This window comes from Bacillus rossius, chromosome 15 (assembly GCF_032445375.1).
Source record: "Bacillus rossius redtenbacheri isolate Brsri chromosome 15, Brsri_v3, whole genome shotgun sequence".
NCBI lineage: Eukaryota > Metazoa > Arthropoda > Insecta > Phasmatodea > Bacillidae > Bacillus > Bacillus rossius.
Genome location: NC_086342.1, coordinates 42,644,010 through 42,664,825, shown reverse-complemented (window position 1 = coordinate 42,664,825; position 20,816 = coordinate 42,644,010). Strand labels below are relative to the sequence as shown.

At 36.1% G+C, this 20,816-nt stretch overlaps 2 protein-coding genes across 3 annotated transcripts in view; both read left to right on the top strand.

Moving 5' to 3' along the window:
- Nucleotides 1–20,816, top strand: part of LOC134539496 (rab3 GTPase-activating protein catalytic subunit) — a 161,007-nt gene that overhangs the window by 993 nt on the left and 139,198 nt on the right. For both annotated transcript variants that reach the window (XM_063381572.1, XM_063381571.1), the window contains exons 2-5: nt 7,140–7,419; nt 8,830–8,966; nt 13,896–14,103; nt 14,903–15,129. In XM_063381572.1, coding sequence (XP_063237642.1) covers nt 7,140–7,419; nt 8,830–8,966; nt 13,896–14,103; nt 14,903–15,129 — 852 coding nt within the window. The remainder of the gene's footprint in view (nt 1–7,139; nt 7,420–8,829; nt 8,967–13,895; nt 14,104–14,902; nt 15,130–20,816) is intronic.
- LOC134539500 (uncharacterized) lies at nt 15,323–20,208 on the top strand. Its single transcript, XM_063381575.1, has 2 exons — nt 15,323–16,219; nt 16,533–20,208. The coding sequence occupies exons 1-2, from the start codon at nt 16,057–16,059 to the stop codon at nt 17,552–17,554; spliced, it is 1,185 nt and encodes a 394-aa protein (XP_063237645.1). The 5' UTR covers nt 15,323–16,056; the 3' UTR covers nt 17,555–20,208.

Genomic DNA, 20,816 nt, shown 5'->3' with positions numbered 1-20,816 from the left:
AAACATCTGAAAATACCTTTATTATAGGCTCTTCAACTTCCTCTTTTCATTAAAAGCGGCGGAGATTAGAAATTCCAAATACTTTAGGAGATATCGAATTTTTAAATTTCAGCACAAAACCAGCGCATTCCTGTGGCGTGCGTGTACCATTGTTTCTTGTTTACGTACGAGTATCTATTTTTTTATTGGATAATGATGTCACGTGATTGTTCGTGATAGGCCAGAATTCAAATGAACTAATACGTGATTATTTAGTTCAATTATTGTTTAAAACGGTGTTTAATTACCGCCTCCAACTTACGTGAGTTTTTAACGTTTCTAATTTTTTTTAAAGTCTTATTTGTTATTTTGATATTGTTGCGCAAGTAATAGGTAACAAAAAAAATTTACGTGAGTTGTTACTGTACATCCTTTGTTACGGGTTTGTTATGTAAGGTCAGTTACATTATAAATAATTTAAAACTAAAGAATAATTAAAATTAATTCACATTATTTTTAATATCACCTTAGTTTTTAAGTATTTATAATGTAACTGACCTGACCTAATCGACCATTTTAGTTTACTGTTCACCCTCTGTCCGGGTTTGTTTGGTCAGGTCAGTTACATTATAAATATTTTAAAACTAAACATCCATTAAAATTAATTCACAAAATAATTTTTAATGTCGGCTAAGTTTGAAAGTATTAATAATGTAACTGACCTGACCTAATCAACCATTTTATTAATTACGCATTCACGATTCACGTATTCACGAACACACAGCAAAATAACAAAAATGGCGCCGCTCGAATGGTTCCACAGGTCTTGTATTGCAAAATTAAAAAATTCGATATCTCCTAAAGTATTTGGAATTTATATCTCCGCCGCTTTTAATGAAAAGAGGAAGTTGAAGAGCATATGATAAAGGTATTTTAGGATTTTTTACATTTTTTTTTGGCATCTACAGCGACTCTACATATGATGAAATTAAAAAATTCGATATCTCCTAAAGTATTTGGAATTTCTTATCTCCGCCGGTTGATTTGAAAAGAGGAAGTGAAAGAGCATAGAATAAAAGTATTTTCGGATTTTTAGCATTTTTTTTGGCATCTACCGTGATTGTAAATATTTACCCATTTCTGGATGCAAATCACACTTAAGATACGCTCTCGCCACTAGAATTTGCTATGGTAGCAGCTAGAATGACTTTTGAATCATTTTATTTGCAGATTAAATTTTAAACTAATGAAATGGCTCTGGTAAAAGGGAAAAAGACTTGAAAAAAATACTTAACTCTGGCTGTGTGCCTGATATTTGACAAATTTTATTAAAATAGGTACTGCCAATTTGGCTAAAAATTCATTAAACAGATAATACTAAAATGTTTCCCCTAAAAAAGTTTGTTTATGTGAATTTTGGTTTGCACTATCCGCCACAGATGGCAGCACCATGGTTGTTTCACATGTCCGTTCCTCGACTTGCATCAGATTCACAAGATGTTACACTTGTGTAGTTATACAAGTGAAGTTTCACCAGGGCAGGGCCAGTGATTATCTTGGTTTATACAATGCTCTAAAAGAACATGATTGGTCACCTATTAATAATAGGGTACTTGTGATGTTAACTTTATGGTCGATCATTTGACATCCATAATGAATCATTTTATACATTTGTATATTCATACTATTGTGAAAACTACATCTAAATATCCCCATTGGTTCTCCTATCAACTCATCAAGTCATTAAAATGGAAAATAAAAAAAAACTCATAAATTATATTAAAAAAAACTAGAAATCTCTTTTATTATTCTTTACTTTCACAATCTCGTTGAGTTCCAAAACTACTCTTATCAAGAAATAAAATATTTGGGTTGCAGAATATTAATAACCAAAATTAAACTGAATCCAAAAAAATTCTGGAATCACATACAAATCATGAGGAAGGGTTACAATCAACATCTCTCTCTCTCTTAAGGTCAATGATCTAGTTATAAACAACCTTGTATCATTGCAAACTATGTTACTCCACCCTCAAACATTTATTTACCCACTTTATACTTTACTAATAGTTTCATCCCTATGACTAACATTTCAAAAAGTCTGGTTCTCTGGAGCATTAAAACTCTATAATTAATCAACTTTTTCAACAGGACCAGATGGTATACCTAAACCTCCTCCTATGGAATGATGGTAATGTAGACTATGATCAAGTGAAATCTGTGCTACTGGAACTTTTCGACCATGAAGAAAATGCTGTGTACGTCCTCGGAGACAAACAGGAACTTATTATCAGTGAATTGTGCAGAGCAAGAATAATTAATCTATGTAAACAAGGAAAAGGCCTATCTTTTAACAGACTTATCAAGATACATGGAAACCAAATTGAGAAGTGTGATGAGTTCTTTAAAGGTTTCCACTATGCCCACTGTAAATCACAAGTTCCTAAATGTTGCTTGTATGACAAGACTTTCTACTAAACAAATGTATTTTAAAAATTTTAACTGTTAAGTGTTTCCTCTGTAAATAGCTGGTGCGAGTTGATGAATTGGTGTAAACTATGTTGCAAATAAAAAAAAATCCCTTTCTGCACAGCCTACAGTTGATTTAGTTGATTTAGTAGTGCCTATTTATACTGGAAATATTTTTGAAACTTCTATAAACTTCTGGAACATTTTAAGAACTCAATGTACATAGCATCTTTATGTTCTCCAATATTATAAAGTGATTGAATAAACATTTTCTCATTTTCCATGCAGTGAAAATAATACAAATGTTTGTTAACTCAATGCATCCAGCATTGAAAAGCTTAGAACAAATTTCATATTATGCCAACTAAAGTAATTATAATACTTTTTCACATTCAACACTATTTTTCATCCCTTGCACTAGTAACCTGCTCGTATAACACCAAGGTTTATGATATTATTAAGATGGTTTGAAATAAATAAGAACAAATCTTAAACTAAGGAAGTGTTTAATTTTTTTTTAAATTTCAATCCCTGTTTTACTGTAATAATTCATTTCATCAAAAATTGCTTCAGCAAAAATTTTTAGATAAAGTTTAGGATTTATACAACAAATTGTTACGTATTTGATATATCTAATTAAAAAAAGTAATTTTATTTTTTACTTTAAACCCTTGTTCCACGCCTTGCATTAATTTTTTGTTACGTAAAAGCTTGTTTCAAAAAAAGTTTTTAGACAAATATAGAAAGTTAAATAAAATTAAGAATGGCTTTGATGTGTTCATGGTAGGGAAGTTTTATTTATTTTGTTATAACAACATTTGTTTTTTTTATATATAGTTTTCTCTTGAGATTTTTTTTTTGGTGTTTCTCATTTTTTTTCTTTGTTTTTGGAGAATATATATATTTTTTATATTTTATTTGGCATTCCACCGAGTGTCCTAATGCAGCCCATGTCTCAGTCAGTCCCAAGCCCAGCACCTTGCTGTAACAAATCGTACAAAATCTGGTTTTAATATAGTTCAATAAATAAGATTTTACCAACATAGTTTGTTATTTTAATATTTAACCTACATTCCTGAAAAAAATCATACTTAAATTGGTCTTGTAGAAGGTATAAAATATTAATATAATTATGTCTTAATGAAAATAATATGGTGGTCACAGCTGTTATCATGAACAAAATGACAGAGGATTTTAAAAATTTAAATATTTTTTTAAAAATTTGTTGATTTTTGTGTACTGTATGGTTTATAACAACACTAGTAGGAAATAGAAAATTGACCTTACTTGAAGGAGGAAGAGCAATTCAAAAATGGCGACATCCATTAGATGAAAACAAGTTTGCTGTTTCCACCATCATGATGAAAATCCTAGATGTTTTTCTCCAACAAAATCAATATGGCAATGCCACCAAAATGAAATGTGAAACGCACGTGAGTAGGGCGCTCGATGGTGTCGTCACAATGGAAGTTGCCACTTGCTGGAGTGGGGGGCTTGATGATGATACCATTGTAACGAAAAGTGTAACTCAGGAGTGGCGTGTTTGGTTCCAAGATGGCTGCCAGAAACGAAGTTATCCAAGATGGCCACCGGAGATGGTGTAATACAATATGGCCACTGGGGTCAAAGGTTAAGGTCATCCAAGATGGCTGCTGGAAATGACACATTCCAAAATGGCCACCAGAAATGATGTAATCTAAGATGGCCACCAGAAATGATATAATCCAAAATGGCCACCAAAAATGTCGTAAAGCTTGATGACCACCACGGCGGCCTTGTTCCCCACCCTTATCACACGTCTCTACTTCCACACTTAATTCAACCTGTGTCGTGCTCACCAGTTGGTGTTCTCTCTGTGTGTCGCCTGCACCGCAGTGCTCGTCTCTAAATGTGCCATCTTCAGTTCTCGAAATCCTTGTGATTGGGTCAGCATCACCACGTTATGTCTTGACCGCGTGTTACGTATTGCAATTTGCACCTGTGTATTAGAGCCAGTCTCACCGAGAATCTTCATCATAGGTACATATAGCTCTAATATTTACTCTTGTTCCAAGTGCCATCATCACTGCACGACATGTTACGGTGTGTCGTATGCACCACGGTGTCATTCTTAACAAGTTACATCACGTGTTGAAGCTCACGGCCAGTATCACCTGTGTCAGCCTCGTCGTGCGATATCTCGACTTTGTCCAGGTACTGCACCCTTGCCCTTCTCTACGTGGCTTCTTTCTGCCGGGCCTATGGCCCGTACTTCTGAATATTGAATATATTATAATTGTTTCTTGTTTTCCACCCCAAGATTTATTATGCTTTTTTCCACTGGCCTAATTGTCATTTGTGTGTTGATTATTATTCCATGATGGGATCCAAACTCAACCGACGAGTAGCCGAGCGCTACTGAAGCGGATGTCATTTTAACTAACATAATATCATTGTACATATTTTTAATAAAGGTTATTTTGTACATGTCTGCCTGTTGTAAACTTTTTAATAAACATTTCATTCTAGGCTCATGAAAAACACACATTGAGTTGTATAGATTTTTAATTATTTTGTTTCGATCTCTGGCAGCTAGAAATGTTTTGCACATGTAAGTAATATAATAATAATAATAATAATAATAATGTGTCTGGCTCTGGAAACTAGTGTGCAAGTATGGTCCACCACCTGGATTTGTGAGATCAAAATCCCTTAAATTCCCTCAAAAGTCCTCTAAATTCCTCAAAATGAATAAAAAAATTCTCCATTCTCAAGGGAAAATTCCCCATAATTAGAAGAAAAAAAAACAATTCCCACACTTTTCTTTTAAAAACCCTGAGGGGCAAAAGTTTTAAAAGCAGGTTGTGTTCTTTAAAATTTTTTTTATTCAAGCTGAAGAGCCGCATACGTGACCTTCGGCCTTCGTCACGACTGGAATATGACAGCGTGTGTGACATTTGACATCACAATTATGTTTTTACCTAAAAACAATAATAATAAAATAATACATTTTCATGCAATTGAGTCCAGAGTCCTTACTTATAAACCAGTAAATGCAAAAGAATAAAAATTAGAAAAAATTACAAAATTTTGAATAAGAAGAAAAACCACCTACATCGTGTACTTCGGAGGTATTGGGTTCGAGTCCTGGTGAATGCACTTGTAAAAATGGCAACAGATCCTTCCTCCTCACATCTGCCAGGCGACCGACCGATCCCCACCACTTACACAACGAATATGTATTACTTCAATTACCAGCTGGTCAGCTATTGTAGATTCCGCCATGGTGTTGGTCATCTTGGTCGCTACCTTGAAAACATCTAATTACTAACCAAAATTTTTGGAAAATATTCCAAAAATTAATTAATAAATTATAATTTTAATATATTGATGGATTCAATTGATTCATGTTCTTGTTTCAATCCTTTATCAGCACAAAAAAGAATTTTAGGCTCAGAAATACATAATAATACACAATCAAATTAGAAATTGCATTATAATATGTGAATTGATTCTTACAGAGATCAATAATATGAGAAATAAAAAAAAAATACAAATAGTATTTATTATGTAAATTCTACGATACTGCAAGAATTAATTCGACATCTATATTGTGGGGAGAACTGGGTTCGTAAGGGATAGCCCAATTAAGTTTTATTACAGTTTTATTGATTACTACTATTTACATTAATAATAAATAATTGTATTTAAAAAAAGTCGGATCACAAATCACTGGCACTTAAAAACGTTTATTCTCAAGTCACTGAATGTCTGTCGAGTTTCGCAGTTCGCGCTCCTCACTCATCCCGGGCCGACACGACGCCCGAACAGTCCAGAAGAGCGGTGGCCCGCGGAATTCCCAACACCGCCCAGCGATAGATAACAGTGCAGAGGCAGGGCGATGCGTGGGGAGTGGAGCGGGAAGGGGGTAGCGATGACCCCTGTAATGTCAGTGAACTGCACGTGACACGGCGCATGACGTCAGTGGCCTTGCGGGGCCGCCAGCCAGCTCCGAACCTGGTGTCGCGGTCTGGTCTCGTGCGTTCGTAACAATATTATGCATTTTGACATGAATTTCCGACAGGAATATGAATATTTAATCTCGGGTTGAGTCTCACTTCAGCTGAGGATTCAACTCCGATTAATACTTGTAAACTACGAAAGCTACATGGTTAAAGCAAATACATCTCAGTAGAGCAGACTTCGCTCGTGGTCGTTACGTATGACTCCTCTGGTTAACATCTGCAGTGATGACGTAATGAGCGTTGGTGGGGAGCGTCGGATGGAAGCCAGTGAGAGCTATCACTCTGAGGGTATCATACAGATTTGCTTGTTTTAAACTTTAATTTGCTTGTGAGTGAGCACTGAGTGGTGCAAGTTGAGTGGAATAACTATAAAGTTAGTATCTTTTGTTTTGGAGCCATTAATTGCAAAATGCCTAAGCAAAAACAGGTTATGTTGGAGAGAAAAACAATGAAAACGAGGGAAATCGCTCGAGCAGAAGCAATTCAAAATGCAGATAAGTGTCGTGGGTATGGAATGAGGCAGAAAGTAGCAGAGGGAAATGAGCTAGTGGTGCAGGATGTACAAACACGAGGTGATACATGTCGCAGATGTGGCGTGCAGCTATAGGTTGGGTGCAGCCAGCCTGCACGGAGTCGTGCCAGGCATGCAGATGAGAAGGGTCGGTCCACGCGGTGGTTGTGTCGCAGACGTGGACTTTGTGCTGACGAGGCACCGCGTGCGTCTGGAGGATGCTGCGGCCAGCCTGCCGGGGGACCAGAGCGCGGAGCCGTGCCAGGCGCTGGCGGACATGATGTCGCTGGAGAACACGTTCCCCGAGGCCGGGGCGCCGGCCCCCCCCGTGGTGTGCTGGTTCGGGCTGCGCGACTTCCTGGTGCTGGCGCCCGCCCGCGGCGCGCAAGTCTCCTCCGAGAGCAAGCTCAAGATGCTGCTCAGCTCCGTGTGCATGGCCGTCAGCAACTCCGGCTGGTGAGCGTGCCCTCTCCCTCACTTCGTGTCGTCGTGACCTTTGCTTATGCACGACTGCATGTGTCTTAAAACAATCCAAAAAATATTATAAATTATTTTTATCTGAGAAACAGTGGTTTGACCACAACATACATTTTTCTCGTACATAATATTAGTAAGTAACTTGATGTAAGCTTTTGGACATACACCATTGCTAAGCACATGTATGTCCAGTGGTGGATCCAGGATTTTGGTTTGGGAGGGGCTTGACCCAGCTGAGGCTAGGCTTTATCAAGGCAAACACTAAAACAATAGTGGACCCAGATGCTTTTGGAGGGGGCTTGAGCCCCTTAGCCCTCCCTCTGGATCCGCTACTGTGTATGTCTGTAGAAGAAAACAACAAAAACTCCAAAAGACAACAACACAAATTAAGCAAAAAAATTGCTGTTGTTAACAGGATATCAACACCACATAGTATTCCATAACAGGAATAAGATCAAAAAACAAAGAAAAACAAAGATAATATTAGTAAGTAAATTTATTGAAAATTTTTAAAGTAAATTAAAAGCTTATTTAAAATCTTAACTTTTACTGACATTATTTTATGTAAATTGTATATACATACTAATTTGAAAAATAATGTGCCAAATGAGTAAAAAGCATGTTATTTTTAAAACAAATGTGACACCTGTTCCTTAGTAACATTATAAAACTTAAAAATTTTTTTTAGGTAATTGTTCATGAGGAAGCTGAGATAAAAAAAAAAAAAATAAAGCTAATTTTATTATAACTTCCAAACATTCATTAGTTTATGCCCACTAAACCTAAACACTACATTATTTGTTCTTCAATTGAATCAATGCAATTTATTCTTGATTTTTCTCTGACAAAAAATAACATCAGTTTTTAATTACCACATTAATTTTTACGTACAAATATATTTCACAAATAATAAGTAACCTGTTTTTGTTCTGTAGTGAAAATGAGTAATGAAAACTTTTACCTTGATACCTAAATTAATTTCAAAATTTTTTCTTCAAAACATTGCATTTTAATTTTCTGTCAGTTAAACCAGAAATGTAAACATGAGTATTTTTCCATTGTTTAAAAGTACACAATACTTAATTATTAACAAATTTGTTCACGTTATTATACATACTTAGGTCGTCCAGACTTGCGTTGGCATTGCCTCCATACTTGAAGATAATTTTGTGAAACAACGAACTAAAGAAAGGACCATGAGTCACTTTTAGTTATTCACGTAAAGCTATGGCAATTTCAGCCAGAATGTTACAGTTTGGAGCAACATATGCCAAGATTAAACGGTTGGCTTTTAGCTTCTTTGCTCTTTGCCCTAGTGTGTGAGTGATCTGTGAAGGGCAGCGAGCCACGTGCGTGAGCAGTAGAGACCGGTCGCGGCGTGTGTTGCAGCGAGCTGCCCGTGCTGGTGCAGGCTCTGGAGCCGTGGCAGCAGTACTGCGTGGGCGTGTGCGAAGCACGCGGGGTTCGCACAGAGTTCGAGATGGTGCACTTGAAGAGACCGCCCCCGCACTGCAAGCACCTCACAGGTCTGTCTGCCTCTACATTCCTGCCTTTATCTCACTTGCTATACGTCGCCATTTCGACCTGTGTAGTTTGAGATGATGCACCTGCAGAGACCATCACCATACTACAAGCATCTTTCAGATGTTCTGCCTTTTCATCGCCGTCACCCAGCTCATTTGCTTTATGCTGCCGTATCGTTCAGTCTCGTTAAATGTGGTGTGCCTGAAGATACTGCCCTCTGCACCGCAAGCACCTCATAGGTCTTCTACGTGTTCATTACTGCCCCCTAGATGGCTTGCTATAAGTCGCTGTATTTCCCACAGTTCGAGACGGTACACCTGTAGATACTGCCTCGCACTACAAACACCACACAGGTCGTCTGTCCGTTCATTACTGCCACCCAACTCACTTGCTTACATCATCATACTGTCCTGGCTACCACCGTGCACTGCAAGAACCTTACACACCTGGGTACCTGTTCACTACTGCCTCCTAGCTCACTTGCTTTACATCACCATAGTTTGGCATAATGTCCCTGAAGAGACCGCTTCAGCTCTGCAAGCGTCTCACTGGCCTTCTGCATGCACCTACGTGTAAGTACAGTGTATTTTACGCAGGCTGTGTTGTGATTGGTGGATGAGGTAATTTCATTCCCTGCTATTTGTGTGGGTGGAGGTTGTTGTGTCATCTTAACAGTTCTCTGCTCAATGTGGACTTGTTCGAGTTTGGCAGTCGCTCACGCAATAAATAATTAATTAATTACGTATAATATGACAAACTTTACGGCTGTGGTGTGGGCTATGCCGTATCTTAATCTCTTTTGGGAATTTTTCACTGGAATTTCAGCGACCACCGTCGTCAGTACTCAGCCCACGATGGGGCTTTAGTGACTTTTAGCCGCCATCCCAAGGCCACATTTGTCTTTGGTTGTACCATCTGTACCATCCACACCAAGCTACTTTGGGACTTTTTTGCGATATGTGATTTAATGTGAGTATTCAGAACGTTTTAGGCATCATCAAAATTAATCAACATGTGTTTACTGAGCAGGGAAAAATCATTTGTTTTGTTGCTATGGTAACCATGTGGAACTATTTGTGAGCGTTTTTTAATAGCAGACAGTGTTTTGGTTTTCTGGGAGAAATAAAAATTATTCTAATTTAACATTTTACCAATTTTTATCTAAATGAAAACGAATATCAATTTTCATAACTGCTTCAAAATGTTTTCGGTAAACATTATCACATTAATTTTTTTAAGTATTCATATGAATAGTGAAGACAGGTCGTTGTAATACTACGGTATTATCAGACTAACTGAAACTGTTTGTTATTGTTTTACGTTCGAGGTTAATACCGCTTCCCGGACTTTCGGCAGTGTTTTGTTTCGTTTCTCGCATGGCGGCGCGCGCAGCTCGTGCTGCGTCGTCATGACAACTGCAGATATAAATAATCGCGCGGCTTTTGGAACAGCCTCAACGAGCCTATGCTTGTGTCAAAGTGACGTTTTATTGGCCTAGGGAAAAAGGACGCTAACGTGTCGCGGCCGTGATTGGCCCATTTCAAGTAACAATTTAATTAGGCAAGAGAGAAGAAAAAAGAGTGGAAAATGACGCCATTTAGTGCGTGGTGAAGTTTATTCCCTCGGGGAATATTTATACGTGGCGAGGCTATTTTCGGCATTATTACTGTGAAAATTACGTCTGCATACAGGGAAATAGTCAGCGACGCCCTGACATTGAATGCAGAGGGTTTGCATTCAATTTACGTGAGTTACGACGTATTTTCTGAACGATCTTAATCGTCCAGAGTTAAGGTATGGCCTGCATCGTCTTTGTATTGGGACGCTAACGTTATTTTTACCGTCGACTTAATTGAACAGTGTTAGGACAAACTTTAAAGTATTATCAAATTACGTGACCATTGATTTTCAGCAAATATCGGCAATTTAATTAAGAACCACAATTTATTCACACACAGGTTCAGAGGTCCAGAAGCTAGGAATTTCATGCTCGAGCAAGCCGGAGCAAACCCCAAAACTTTTTACGTTGTGAACACTTTCAGGAACTTAAATACTTTTTATTTATTTTGTTTAAGAGTCAGGTTGTCTACGAAATCCCATAGACTGGACTCATTTAGTTATTTAATATTTGTTGGTTTTGTTGATTCCATGACTCGAGGTTTTTCATGTTATGTTTAATTCAATAAAAATAATGGTAAATATGTAGTGTACGGATTAGCGCCAAAAAAAATCGTACAAATATGAAATAACTTTCATTTTATGCTCTTTTACATCCTCTTTTCATAACCGCCTGCGGAGATAAAAAATTCCAATTACTTTTGGAGATATCGCCGTTCTTATTTTGCAATACAAGATGTACGTAATCATTAGACCGTCGCCATTTTATATTTTGCCGTGTGCGCGTGAATGCCTAAATAACAGAAATTTTCCATTAGGTAAGGTTAGTTACATTGTAAATACTTCAAAATAAATGGAAATTAAAAATAATATCAACTAATTTTACTTGTATAGTTTTAAGTATTTATAATGTAACTGACCTGACCTAACAAAACGGGACAAAGGTAGATTAGGTCAGGTCAGCTACATTATAAATACTTTGAAACTGAACGGAAATTAAAAATAATAAAATTAATTTTAATGGTTGTTTAGTTTTAAAGTATTTATAATGCAGCTGACCTGACCTAACAAACCGGGACAATGGATGAACAGTAGGAACTCACGTAATTTTCTTTTTACATGATTTAGTCGTTCACGTGGGAGACCTAAGATACACATAAAGTTCTGCCATTCCCGATTACACCCGAACAATTCACCTTCAGCCAACTTAGGGATTTTTATTTTTGCGCAGGAAAAATGAATTCAAATATTAAAACTGGTCGGTTAGGTTAGCTACATTAAAACACTTTAAAACACTATGGATGGTTAGTTAGGTAAGTATAGCTACATTAAAATAAACAGGTTGAGGAATATAAATATTAATAAATAAACCCGAGGTTGGCCGAAGGTGAATTGTTCGGGTGTAATCGGGGATGGCGGAACTTTATGCGCATCTTAGGTTTCACGTACGTCGCAAAAAAAAAATCGTACTTGTAAACAAGCAACAATGAATGCCGCACAAGTGCACAGGATGAAAATTAAAGAATTCCATATCTCCTAAAGTATTTGGAATTTCTTATCTCCGCTGGGTTTAATGAAAAGAGGAAGTTAAAGAGCACAGAATAAAAGTATTTTGGGAATTTTAAAATTTTTTTTAACAAATTTCGCCCAAATATGATAATTAAAAAATTCTATATCTCCTAAAGTATTTGGAATTTCTTATCTCCGCAGGCGGTTATGAAAAGAGGACGTAAAAGAGCACATAATGAAAGTTATTTCATATTTGTACGATTTTTTTTTGGCGCTAATCCGTACACTACATATTTACCAAAATAATTATTGAGAGTATTATTTTATTGTCACATGTTGAATACCTCTGGCGCCCTGTTATTAAATCCTGCAATAGAGTTCATAAGTAATTTTAAAAGAAAATATTAATTTCTTCAAGTACACGTTTGTGTACAGAAGAGAGATATTTAATTTTTCATCTTTAGTTTAGCCAGACCAATCTGATTAGTAATGCAGTAAGTTGCCAAGGTGTTGTGTTTATTTTGAAATAGTATACTTAAAAATAATGCTTCACACAATGAATTAAGTGTACATTTTCTTGACTTACGCACTTTCTAACTCACTTTATAAATACTGTGTTGGCTATTTTGTAATATTACACCTCATGAAAACCCCTCGCACAGCAAGCATCTCAATAGACCATCTACCAGCTCCTTGTTTGATGTTTCGCATGCTGTTTGGTCATCCGTGCTAGTTTGTGACAGTACAGCATATATATTCCCCACACTGCAAGAACTTTACATTCCCATCTGTCAGCTCCTTCTTGATTTCTGTCTCATATACTGTTTTACGTCTGGTCTTTCTGGCTAGTTCTAGATTGTTCATCTTAATACATTGTCCCGCACTGCAAGCAAATCAAAAGTTCCATCTGTCAGCTCTCTTCCTTGCTAACACACACTGAATACCTCCTGGTTTTACAGTTCCGTCCTGCCTGCTAACTCCTGTGCTGAATGCTACTTTGTTAGCCTGGCTAATAACAAAAGTGCTACACATTACTCATGGTTACACAAAGATCATGACATGCCAGATTACAAACATTGTTTAGGATGAACATTGTATTGATATAAGTCTAAAGTTGTAATTTTGAATAATATTACAGTGATTTTTTTATTAAGTAAAAAAAAAAATATTGTGTTTATTTTTACTTAGCTTTTATTGTTTGTATTGAAATATTTTATAAAATTATTTTTCATTTATTTAATTTATTTTTAAATTATTTTAAGGGTTCTAGATTAGTGTGAATTTTAGTTTTTATAAAACTTTATCAATAAATGTCGATTTAATGGTTTGTATGTCAAATAACTTTAAAAACATAAATTTTAATGATATATTTTTTAATTATTTCAAAATTTTTAATTTGTCTAATTATTGAATACCTTAGATTACTAATTGTTGTATGGACTACCATAGATTTATAGTTATTAATTGCATAGAAGTTTTGACTTATCTCAGTTATTTAAAAAATTTACCTTTAGAACTTAAAAATATTTTTTTTATCAAAATTATGACAACTTTTTTCATCTATTAATTTATTTGTTCATATTTAATCATCTGAAATTTAACAACATAAATATTATAACATAGTACATATAAATTTGTAAAAAAGGATAAAAAAAAAATGATTAGAATATAAATTTTTTCTATGTGTACTCATTTACATTTGTTACTTTAAGGCTATGTTATCATCATATAAAAACTTCCTCCCAGTAACTGCAATGTTAGGTCTAAAACTAGTGTAGGTAATAGCTGTGGTGTAATGAGCACAGGTCTGGTGGAGGTGTTCAAGTCGAAGCTGATGAGTGCCGTGCCCTTGGAGCCGGTGACCGTGTCTGTGCGCTTCACGTACGTGCTGCGAGACTGGACCAGCAGCACGTGGTCTCAAGAGCCGCCGGACTTCGACTTCCTCCAGGGCGAGATGCTGGGAGTGCTGGAGCTAGGCAAGCTGCCCTTCGGAGCCACCTTCGACCCTATCAGGTACCGGTCCTGCACTGCACGCTGGCACATGAACCATGTAGACTTCTCTCATTCACTTGCTAGAGGTTGAGGTTTTGTAGTGCTGGATTTAGGCAGACTGTCTTTCCTTGTCTCCTTTATACTCATTCTATTCCAGGCCTTTCTAGCACTCTTGTCTTATTCATTAGCTCAAAAACACAGGAGTATCCACTCTTTGGCTTCCTGCAGAGCAAACGGCTCTTAACTGAGCGGTCTGCCTTTGTAACCTCCTTACAACCAGTTATTTAGCATTCATTTCACTAGCAGAAGAACACAGGATAATCTACTCATTTACTTCCTGCTGGTGTAGGTTCTTGGTAGTTAAATACCACAATTATTTATGTAACTGATATTCTCATTGCACGGTGATGTGTTAATTTTTTAAGTATTTGTAAAATTGAATATGAAACGTGCAAATGATGTAGCCTCTTTTTATTTTGTTGATTTTAAATATGCAGTTTTTTTTTAATGTTTTAGAGGGTTTTTTCTTTTCAATTTTAAATATGTTAATTTTTACTGATAAATATTCTATGCTGCCTACAAAATATGTTATATTTGTTTTAGTAAATTTGCCCTGAAGTATAATTTCTATAATGTATTTTTTAATCTTAGATTTAAAGTTTTTTTTAAAATTTTATATATTTTTATCTTTACAATATGTAACTTAAAAATTTTTTCCCCTTGTGTTACATCCAGATATGTGTAGGTTCATAATGAGAGTTTGCTTTAACGGTAGGAGTGTTCCCCTGATGTGTGGTGGTGGTGGTGTGCGGTGCTGCAGCGAGCTGAGCCTGCACGCCACGTGGCCGCAGCTGGCGGAGAACGTGGTGGTGGACAGCGAGAGCTACTCGGACCTGGAGCCCGCCCACGCCCCTCTCTGGTCCGTGCGAGTGGCCGTGCATGAGCGGCCGGCCTGCCTGCTGGGGGAGTGCCTGGCCGAGTTCCTGCAGCTGTGCTCGCAGCCCGCCTCGCTCGCCGACCTGCTGGGCGACCTGGTGGCCGACAGAGGTCTCTTGTCCACCGCCCCGTTCATTTCAATCATCTAGAGAACTTGATATTTCAGGACTCATAATTATTTTGCTTTGTAATTTAAAACATAAATCTTTTCGTGTCATATAACTTTGAATTTTTTTTTTTACCCTTTGGTTTTTAAATAAAAGTGTTAAACTTAATAACCAATCAGAATTGAGCTTTTTTTAATTTAATAGAATGGTTAATTTCTAATTTAAAATTTTATTCTCATGATTAAACTGAAATGAACTACACTAGAGTCCCGTTATAGCGAGGTGTCACGGTTCCGGGTTTGATCCTCGCTATAACCGAATTGGACAAATTTTGGCCCGCAAAAATAAAAAATTAACCGAAAATAGCATAAAAATTGTGTTTAAACCTGTATAATTGGAAAATAACACGTTATTTTAACAAAATCTTAATTTCTGTGAGCAGATGTGTGATTTCTCTTTAAAACGATACCCCATAAGTACGGATGCGTCAAAATAACCAGAATACTACCACAGGGTTCGTACGGTCCTTAGAAGTCCTTAAAAAGTCCTTATTTTTGAATACTGTTTTTAAGGGCCCTTAAAAGTGCTTACTTTTTTACGTTTGTCGTGTTGACTTTAGAAGTTACTTTTTCCTTTGTTACGCATTGGATGTTACGTAACGGTAGTACGACTATGTTTTTATGGTACAAATATTGGGCCGAATAGCTTAGTAAATGTCGTACGATGTACCAGAATACTTTTGTTAGTGCACAAAATATACCGGAATTATCGGTTTACCGGCTTATAGTGCTCATAACTACTGAACAGAGCGCGCTGTAGTAGCTGTGTTAGTGTTTTGGCGCGTAAATGCAGAAGTTTCGTTGTTTTGACTTGGTGTGATTGTTTTTTCTTGTGAGAAAGGATATCTGCTAGTGAATTTATCTTGACCGTGATGCCGGGGAAGTGTGTCTTTAACATACTTTGGCTCGAAAAAGAGCAGTACAAAAAGTGGCTTTCCCGTGACCCAGACAAGCACAAGGCAAGATGCCGATTGTGCTGTGAAGTTTTCGATATAGGGAATATGGGCGAATCGGCTTTGAAAGCACACATGGCAGGTGAGACGCGTGTATTTTTATAGGTTTTTCATGAAAATTTTTTGGTTGTCTTACATTTTTTTATGTCTACATAAGTTAAATTGTTTCATGTATAAATAATTAAAAACGAAAATATGAATTTGTGAATGGTATTGGAAGTTGTTGGATTTGTGTGCGGTGGGATTATTTTCACCCAATGCATAACGAAGTACATTAATAAGGTTAACATTTTATTTGAAAACAATGTAGTTGGTATTGAATGTTTTTTGTTGTATTAATATGTCTGTTATAAATGTAAAATAACTTATGTATTTTCGAAAAAATTTTTTATTAGGGTCGAAGCACTCTTCATTAGTTGAAGAGAAAACCAAGACCGTTGCGATAAAAGAGTTTTTCAGTCCCATGAACTTACCTAATCAAACTTCTTCAACCTCAAATGCTGCAGGTGTATGCAAGCCAGCTACAGAAGCAAGTGGTAGTTTGAATTTGTTTACCACTGGGAAAGACGTTCTGGATGCAGAAATTTTGTGGACTTTAAAGTGTATTTGTAATAACTATTCGTACAAGTCTTGTGAGGATTCATCTCAACTTTTTGCTAGAATGTTTCCAGACGGTTTAGTCGCACGACAGTTCTCTTGCGGTGAAAAGAAAGTGGCATATTTGTGTCATTTTGGTTTGGCTCCCCATTTCCAGACACTTTTATTCAAATCTTTTCAGGACACTAGTCACTATGTCTTGCTGTTTGACGAAACACTGAATAAAAGCACCCAGCAAAAACAAATGGACATCCATATTAGATTCTGGCATACTGACAATTCAGTGAGAACACGTTATGTTACTTCAGCTTTCATTGGTCATGCCACAGCTGATGATTTACTGAAGGCATTTTACAAATGTACAGAGAAGCTTGATTTATCAAAATTGATTCAGGTATCAATGGATGGACCATCAGTTAATTGGAAGTTTTTCAAACTGTTGCAGGAAAACATGAGAAAAGAGTTTAATTTTGAGTGCATTGATGTTGGTTCTTGTGGGCTTCACACTTTGAATAATTCATTCAAAAAGGGTGAATCTGCAACAGAGTGGGGTATTTCATCTGTTCTGACATCTCTTTACTCTTTGTTCAAAGATGCCCCAGCACGAAGGGATGACTTTGAAATAGACACCTGCGAGTACTCGAAATTCGAGTTTCGAGTCGAGTTTTTTAGTAATACTCGAACTCGAGCTCGTGGCTTTTCAACAACTCGAAATTCGAGCGAGCTTTTCTTGCACTCTACCTATAGAAAAAAAAACTCTCATTATATCGGAATAAAAGTCTTACAACACTATTATCCTTTACTTTATAATGTAACATGATCGACCGTATACATGAACACATCATTTTTACGTACCCGGGATTTACGAATTTCCGTGATTAATTTTTTTACTTCTATAATTTTCCGCATAGCATTAATGTATCACTTTCCTGCTTTATGCGGAAGTATTTCCCGCTTTATGCGGAAACATTTCCCGCATTTTACTGTAAAAAGCGTTTAAATTGTCCGGGGTCTCATCATTTACGCCATTAAATGTGTGATATAAAGTCCCGTTTAAAATTTTTATGAAAGTTCCTGCCAGTAATGGCGCACGTAAATATAAATATGAAGAAAAGACAAATGAACAACAACTTACGAAGAAATATGGATGATGTACCATAACTACAGTACAATTCCAATAGTTATCTTAAGATAATTACCATAAAAAGAACTAAAGATTCTTTGTAGATACCATAACTACTGCAGAAGCATGATAGTTACCACATTTGCACTATAGTTGCCGTAATAACCGAGATGTGTATTTACCGTGATGGTAATGTATTTATTTAGGACATATTAAAATTAAAGAACATTATTGAAAAAAAAAGGATGTTAAATCTTGATATGTACGGTTGGCACATGTTGCTAAGAAATAATGTGATCTGAAAGAATGCAGTACTACTACGAAAAGTGAAAAGGGTACTCGTGGATTTTTAGGTTATGGCAGTCTCTCTTTCGTTTTTCAGTAATATCGGCCGAAAATTAACAAGAGTATTGGAAGTTGGCAGAAATGCCGATTCAACTAAATATTGGCAAAATCGGCTTCTTCAGTACAGCTCTACATTTGATGACATGAGTAAACATATTTCAGACTACAGGACATTGAAAAAGACTTTAATTTCCATGTAGGTTTATTGTGCGTAAGTTTTTTTTGCAAGTGTAAATTGAATTAAGTAAAATGCTTCTATTTTTATTACTTTAAATTGATTAAACTTAATGACAAGTTACAGATATTTGACACTAATTTTGAGGTTAAACAATTTGGTAAATATGTAGAGTAACGGTATATGCGAAAAAAAATGCTAAAAATCTATGCTCTTTCACTTCCTCTTTTCAAATCAACCGGCGGAGATAAGAAATTCCAAATACTTTAGGAGATATAGAATTTTTTAATTTTGCAATACAACACCTGTACAACCATTAGACCGACGCCATTTTTGTTATTTTGCCGTATGTTCGTGAATGCTTAATAAATAAAATGGTCGATTAGGTCAGGTCAGTTACATTATTAATACTTTCAAACTAAGCGGACATAAAAAATAATGTGAATTAATTTCAATGGTTCTTTAGTTTTAAAGTATTTATAATGTAACTGACCTGACCTAACAAACCCGGACAAATGATGAACATTAACAACTCACGTAAAATATTTTTGTTACTTATTACTTGCGCAACAATATCCAAATAAAAAATAAGACTTTAAAATTAGAAACGTTAAAAACCCACCTAAGTTGGAGGCGGGTACATTTCCTTTGCCATTAGAAGGAAATGATGTAGTCGTTCACCTACGTCGCGATACCTCCGACGGAACATTAATAAATAAATAAATAATCACGTATTGGTTCATTTGAATACTGGCCAATCACGGAACTGTCACGTGACAAAATTGTCCAATAAGAAACATAATAGATACTCGTAAACCAGAAACAATGGTGATCGCCACATGAATACCCAGGTATTGTGATGAAAATTAAAAAATTCGATATTCCTAAAGTATTTGGAATTTCTTATCTCCGCCGGTTGATTTGAAAAGAGGAAGTGAAAGAGCATAGAATAAAAGTATTTTCGGAATTTTAGCATTTTTTTTTCCGCATATACCGCGACTCTACATATTTACCAACAATTTTACTAAAGCATTCCAGCCACACAGGTTGCCAGCGAGAAATGCTTCTCATCTGCTGTAAACACCATCTCCAATCGTAGAGCTAATTTAACTCCTGAACGTGCAGAACAAATTATTTTTCTGCATGATAGATTGAAGAACAGAATTTAATACTCTGTGACAATCTCTCTCAGAATTTTTGTGCCGAAAAGTGGAAATGTTGAAACAATGTGAATGTACTTTTCAAACAACATGATTTTTGGTGCCCAGTTAGTTGAAGCTCAGTAAGGACTCCAGAAAAATTGACAAAGATGAAATTATTCCAAAGATATGTTACATTTACACAAACATATACGTACTTGTAAACTGTGGTTATGTTAGTTGGATGATATCAGTTGCTAATGAACCAATGGAAACAGGTTAGATTCAATGGAAAACATGTTTTTTTTCCTAGCAGTGCAAATTATAAAAGCACTCTGTAAATAGTTACCCAAAATTAATAAGCCCACTTCATTTTAATACTTTATTCAAACATTATACCTACTAAGTTTAAGGTAAAAATAATTTCCCAAAAGTGTAACTGTATCACAAAAGCTCAAGCTTCGAGAACTTTCAAGTAAGCTCGCTCGAGCTTGGCTCAAAGTAAAATTGAAAAATTCTTAGGCTTGCAGACCTCTAATGTAGGTCTATCTATTTAGTAGGCTAACAATGATAATGGTTTCTTTTTTTATTTCCATATTTTTCTCAAAAGTTCTCACATTTTATTACTCCATCACAGTAAATTTATGTGCAATAAACTTTAAAAAAAAACTCGAACTCGACTCGATACTCGCGAGTATTTTAGCAAACTCGCTCGAGCTCGACTCGAAGTGAAAATCTTCTGCTCGCAGAAGCCTACTTTGAAAAATTATCCACAACACATAAAATGCCAGTCAAATTTTGCAGCTGCCGCTGGTTGGAAAATGTTCCATCAGCTGAACGGGCATTAGAAGTTTGGAATGATGTAACAGAGTATGTGGTAAAAGTTGAAAAAGGTGTACTTTCAAAAGTGATATGCAAGTCCTTCGGTGTTGTCGCTGGAGCAACACAAGATAACCTGATGACTGTGAAGCTCAATTTTTTTCTCTCCGTGGCAAAAGTTCTAAAGCCATTTTTGGAAAAATACCAGAGTGACAAACCATTGTTACCCTTCTTCGCACAGGATGTTTTTCAACTTGTAAAAAAGTGTGTTCAACTGTACAAAGTCTTGAAACCTGCTCATTTTGATCGTATTTCTAGTGTTGAAAAATTGAGCAAGTTTGATTTTTCAAGCAAAAGTTTCCATGCTTCAGCAAGTGATGTTAGTGTAGGGTTTGTTGGAGATAAACTTCTGAAAGAGAAACTCTTTAAACAACAGGTAACTGAAAAGCAAGTAGTGGTTCTAAAGTATGAGTGCCAAAAG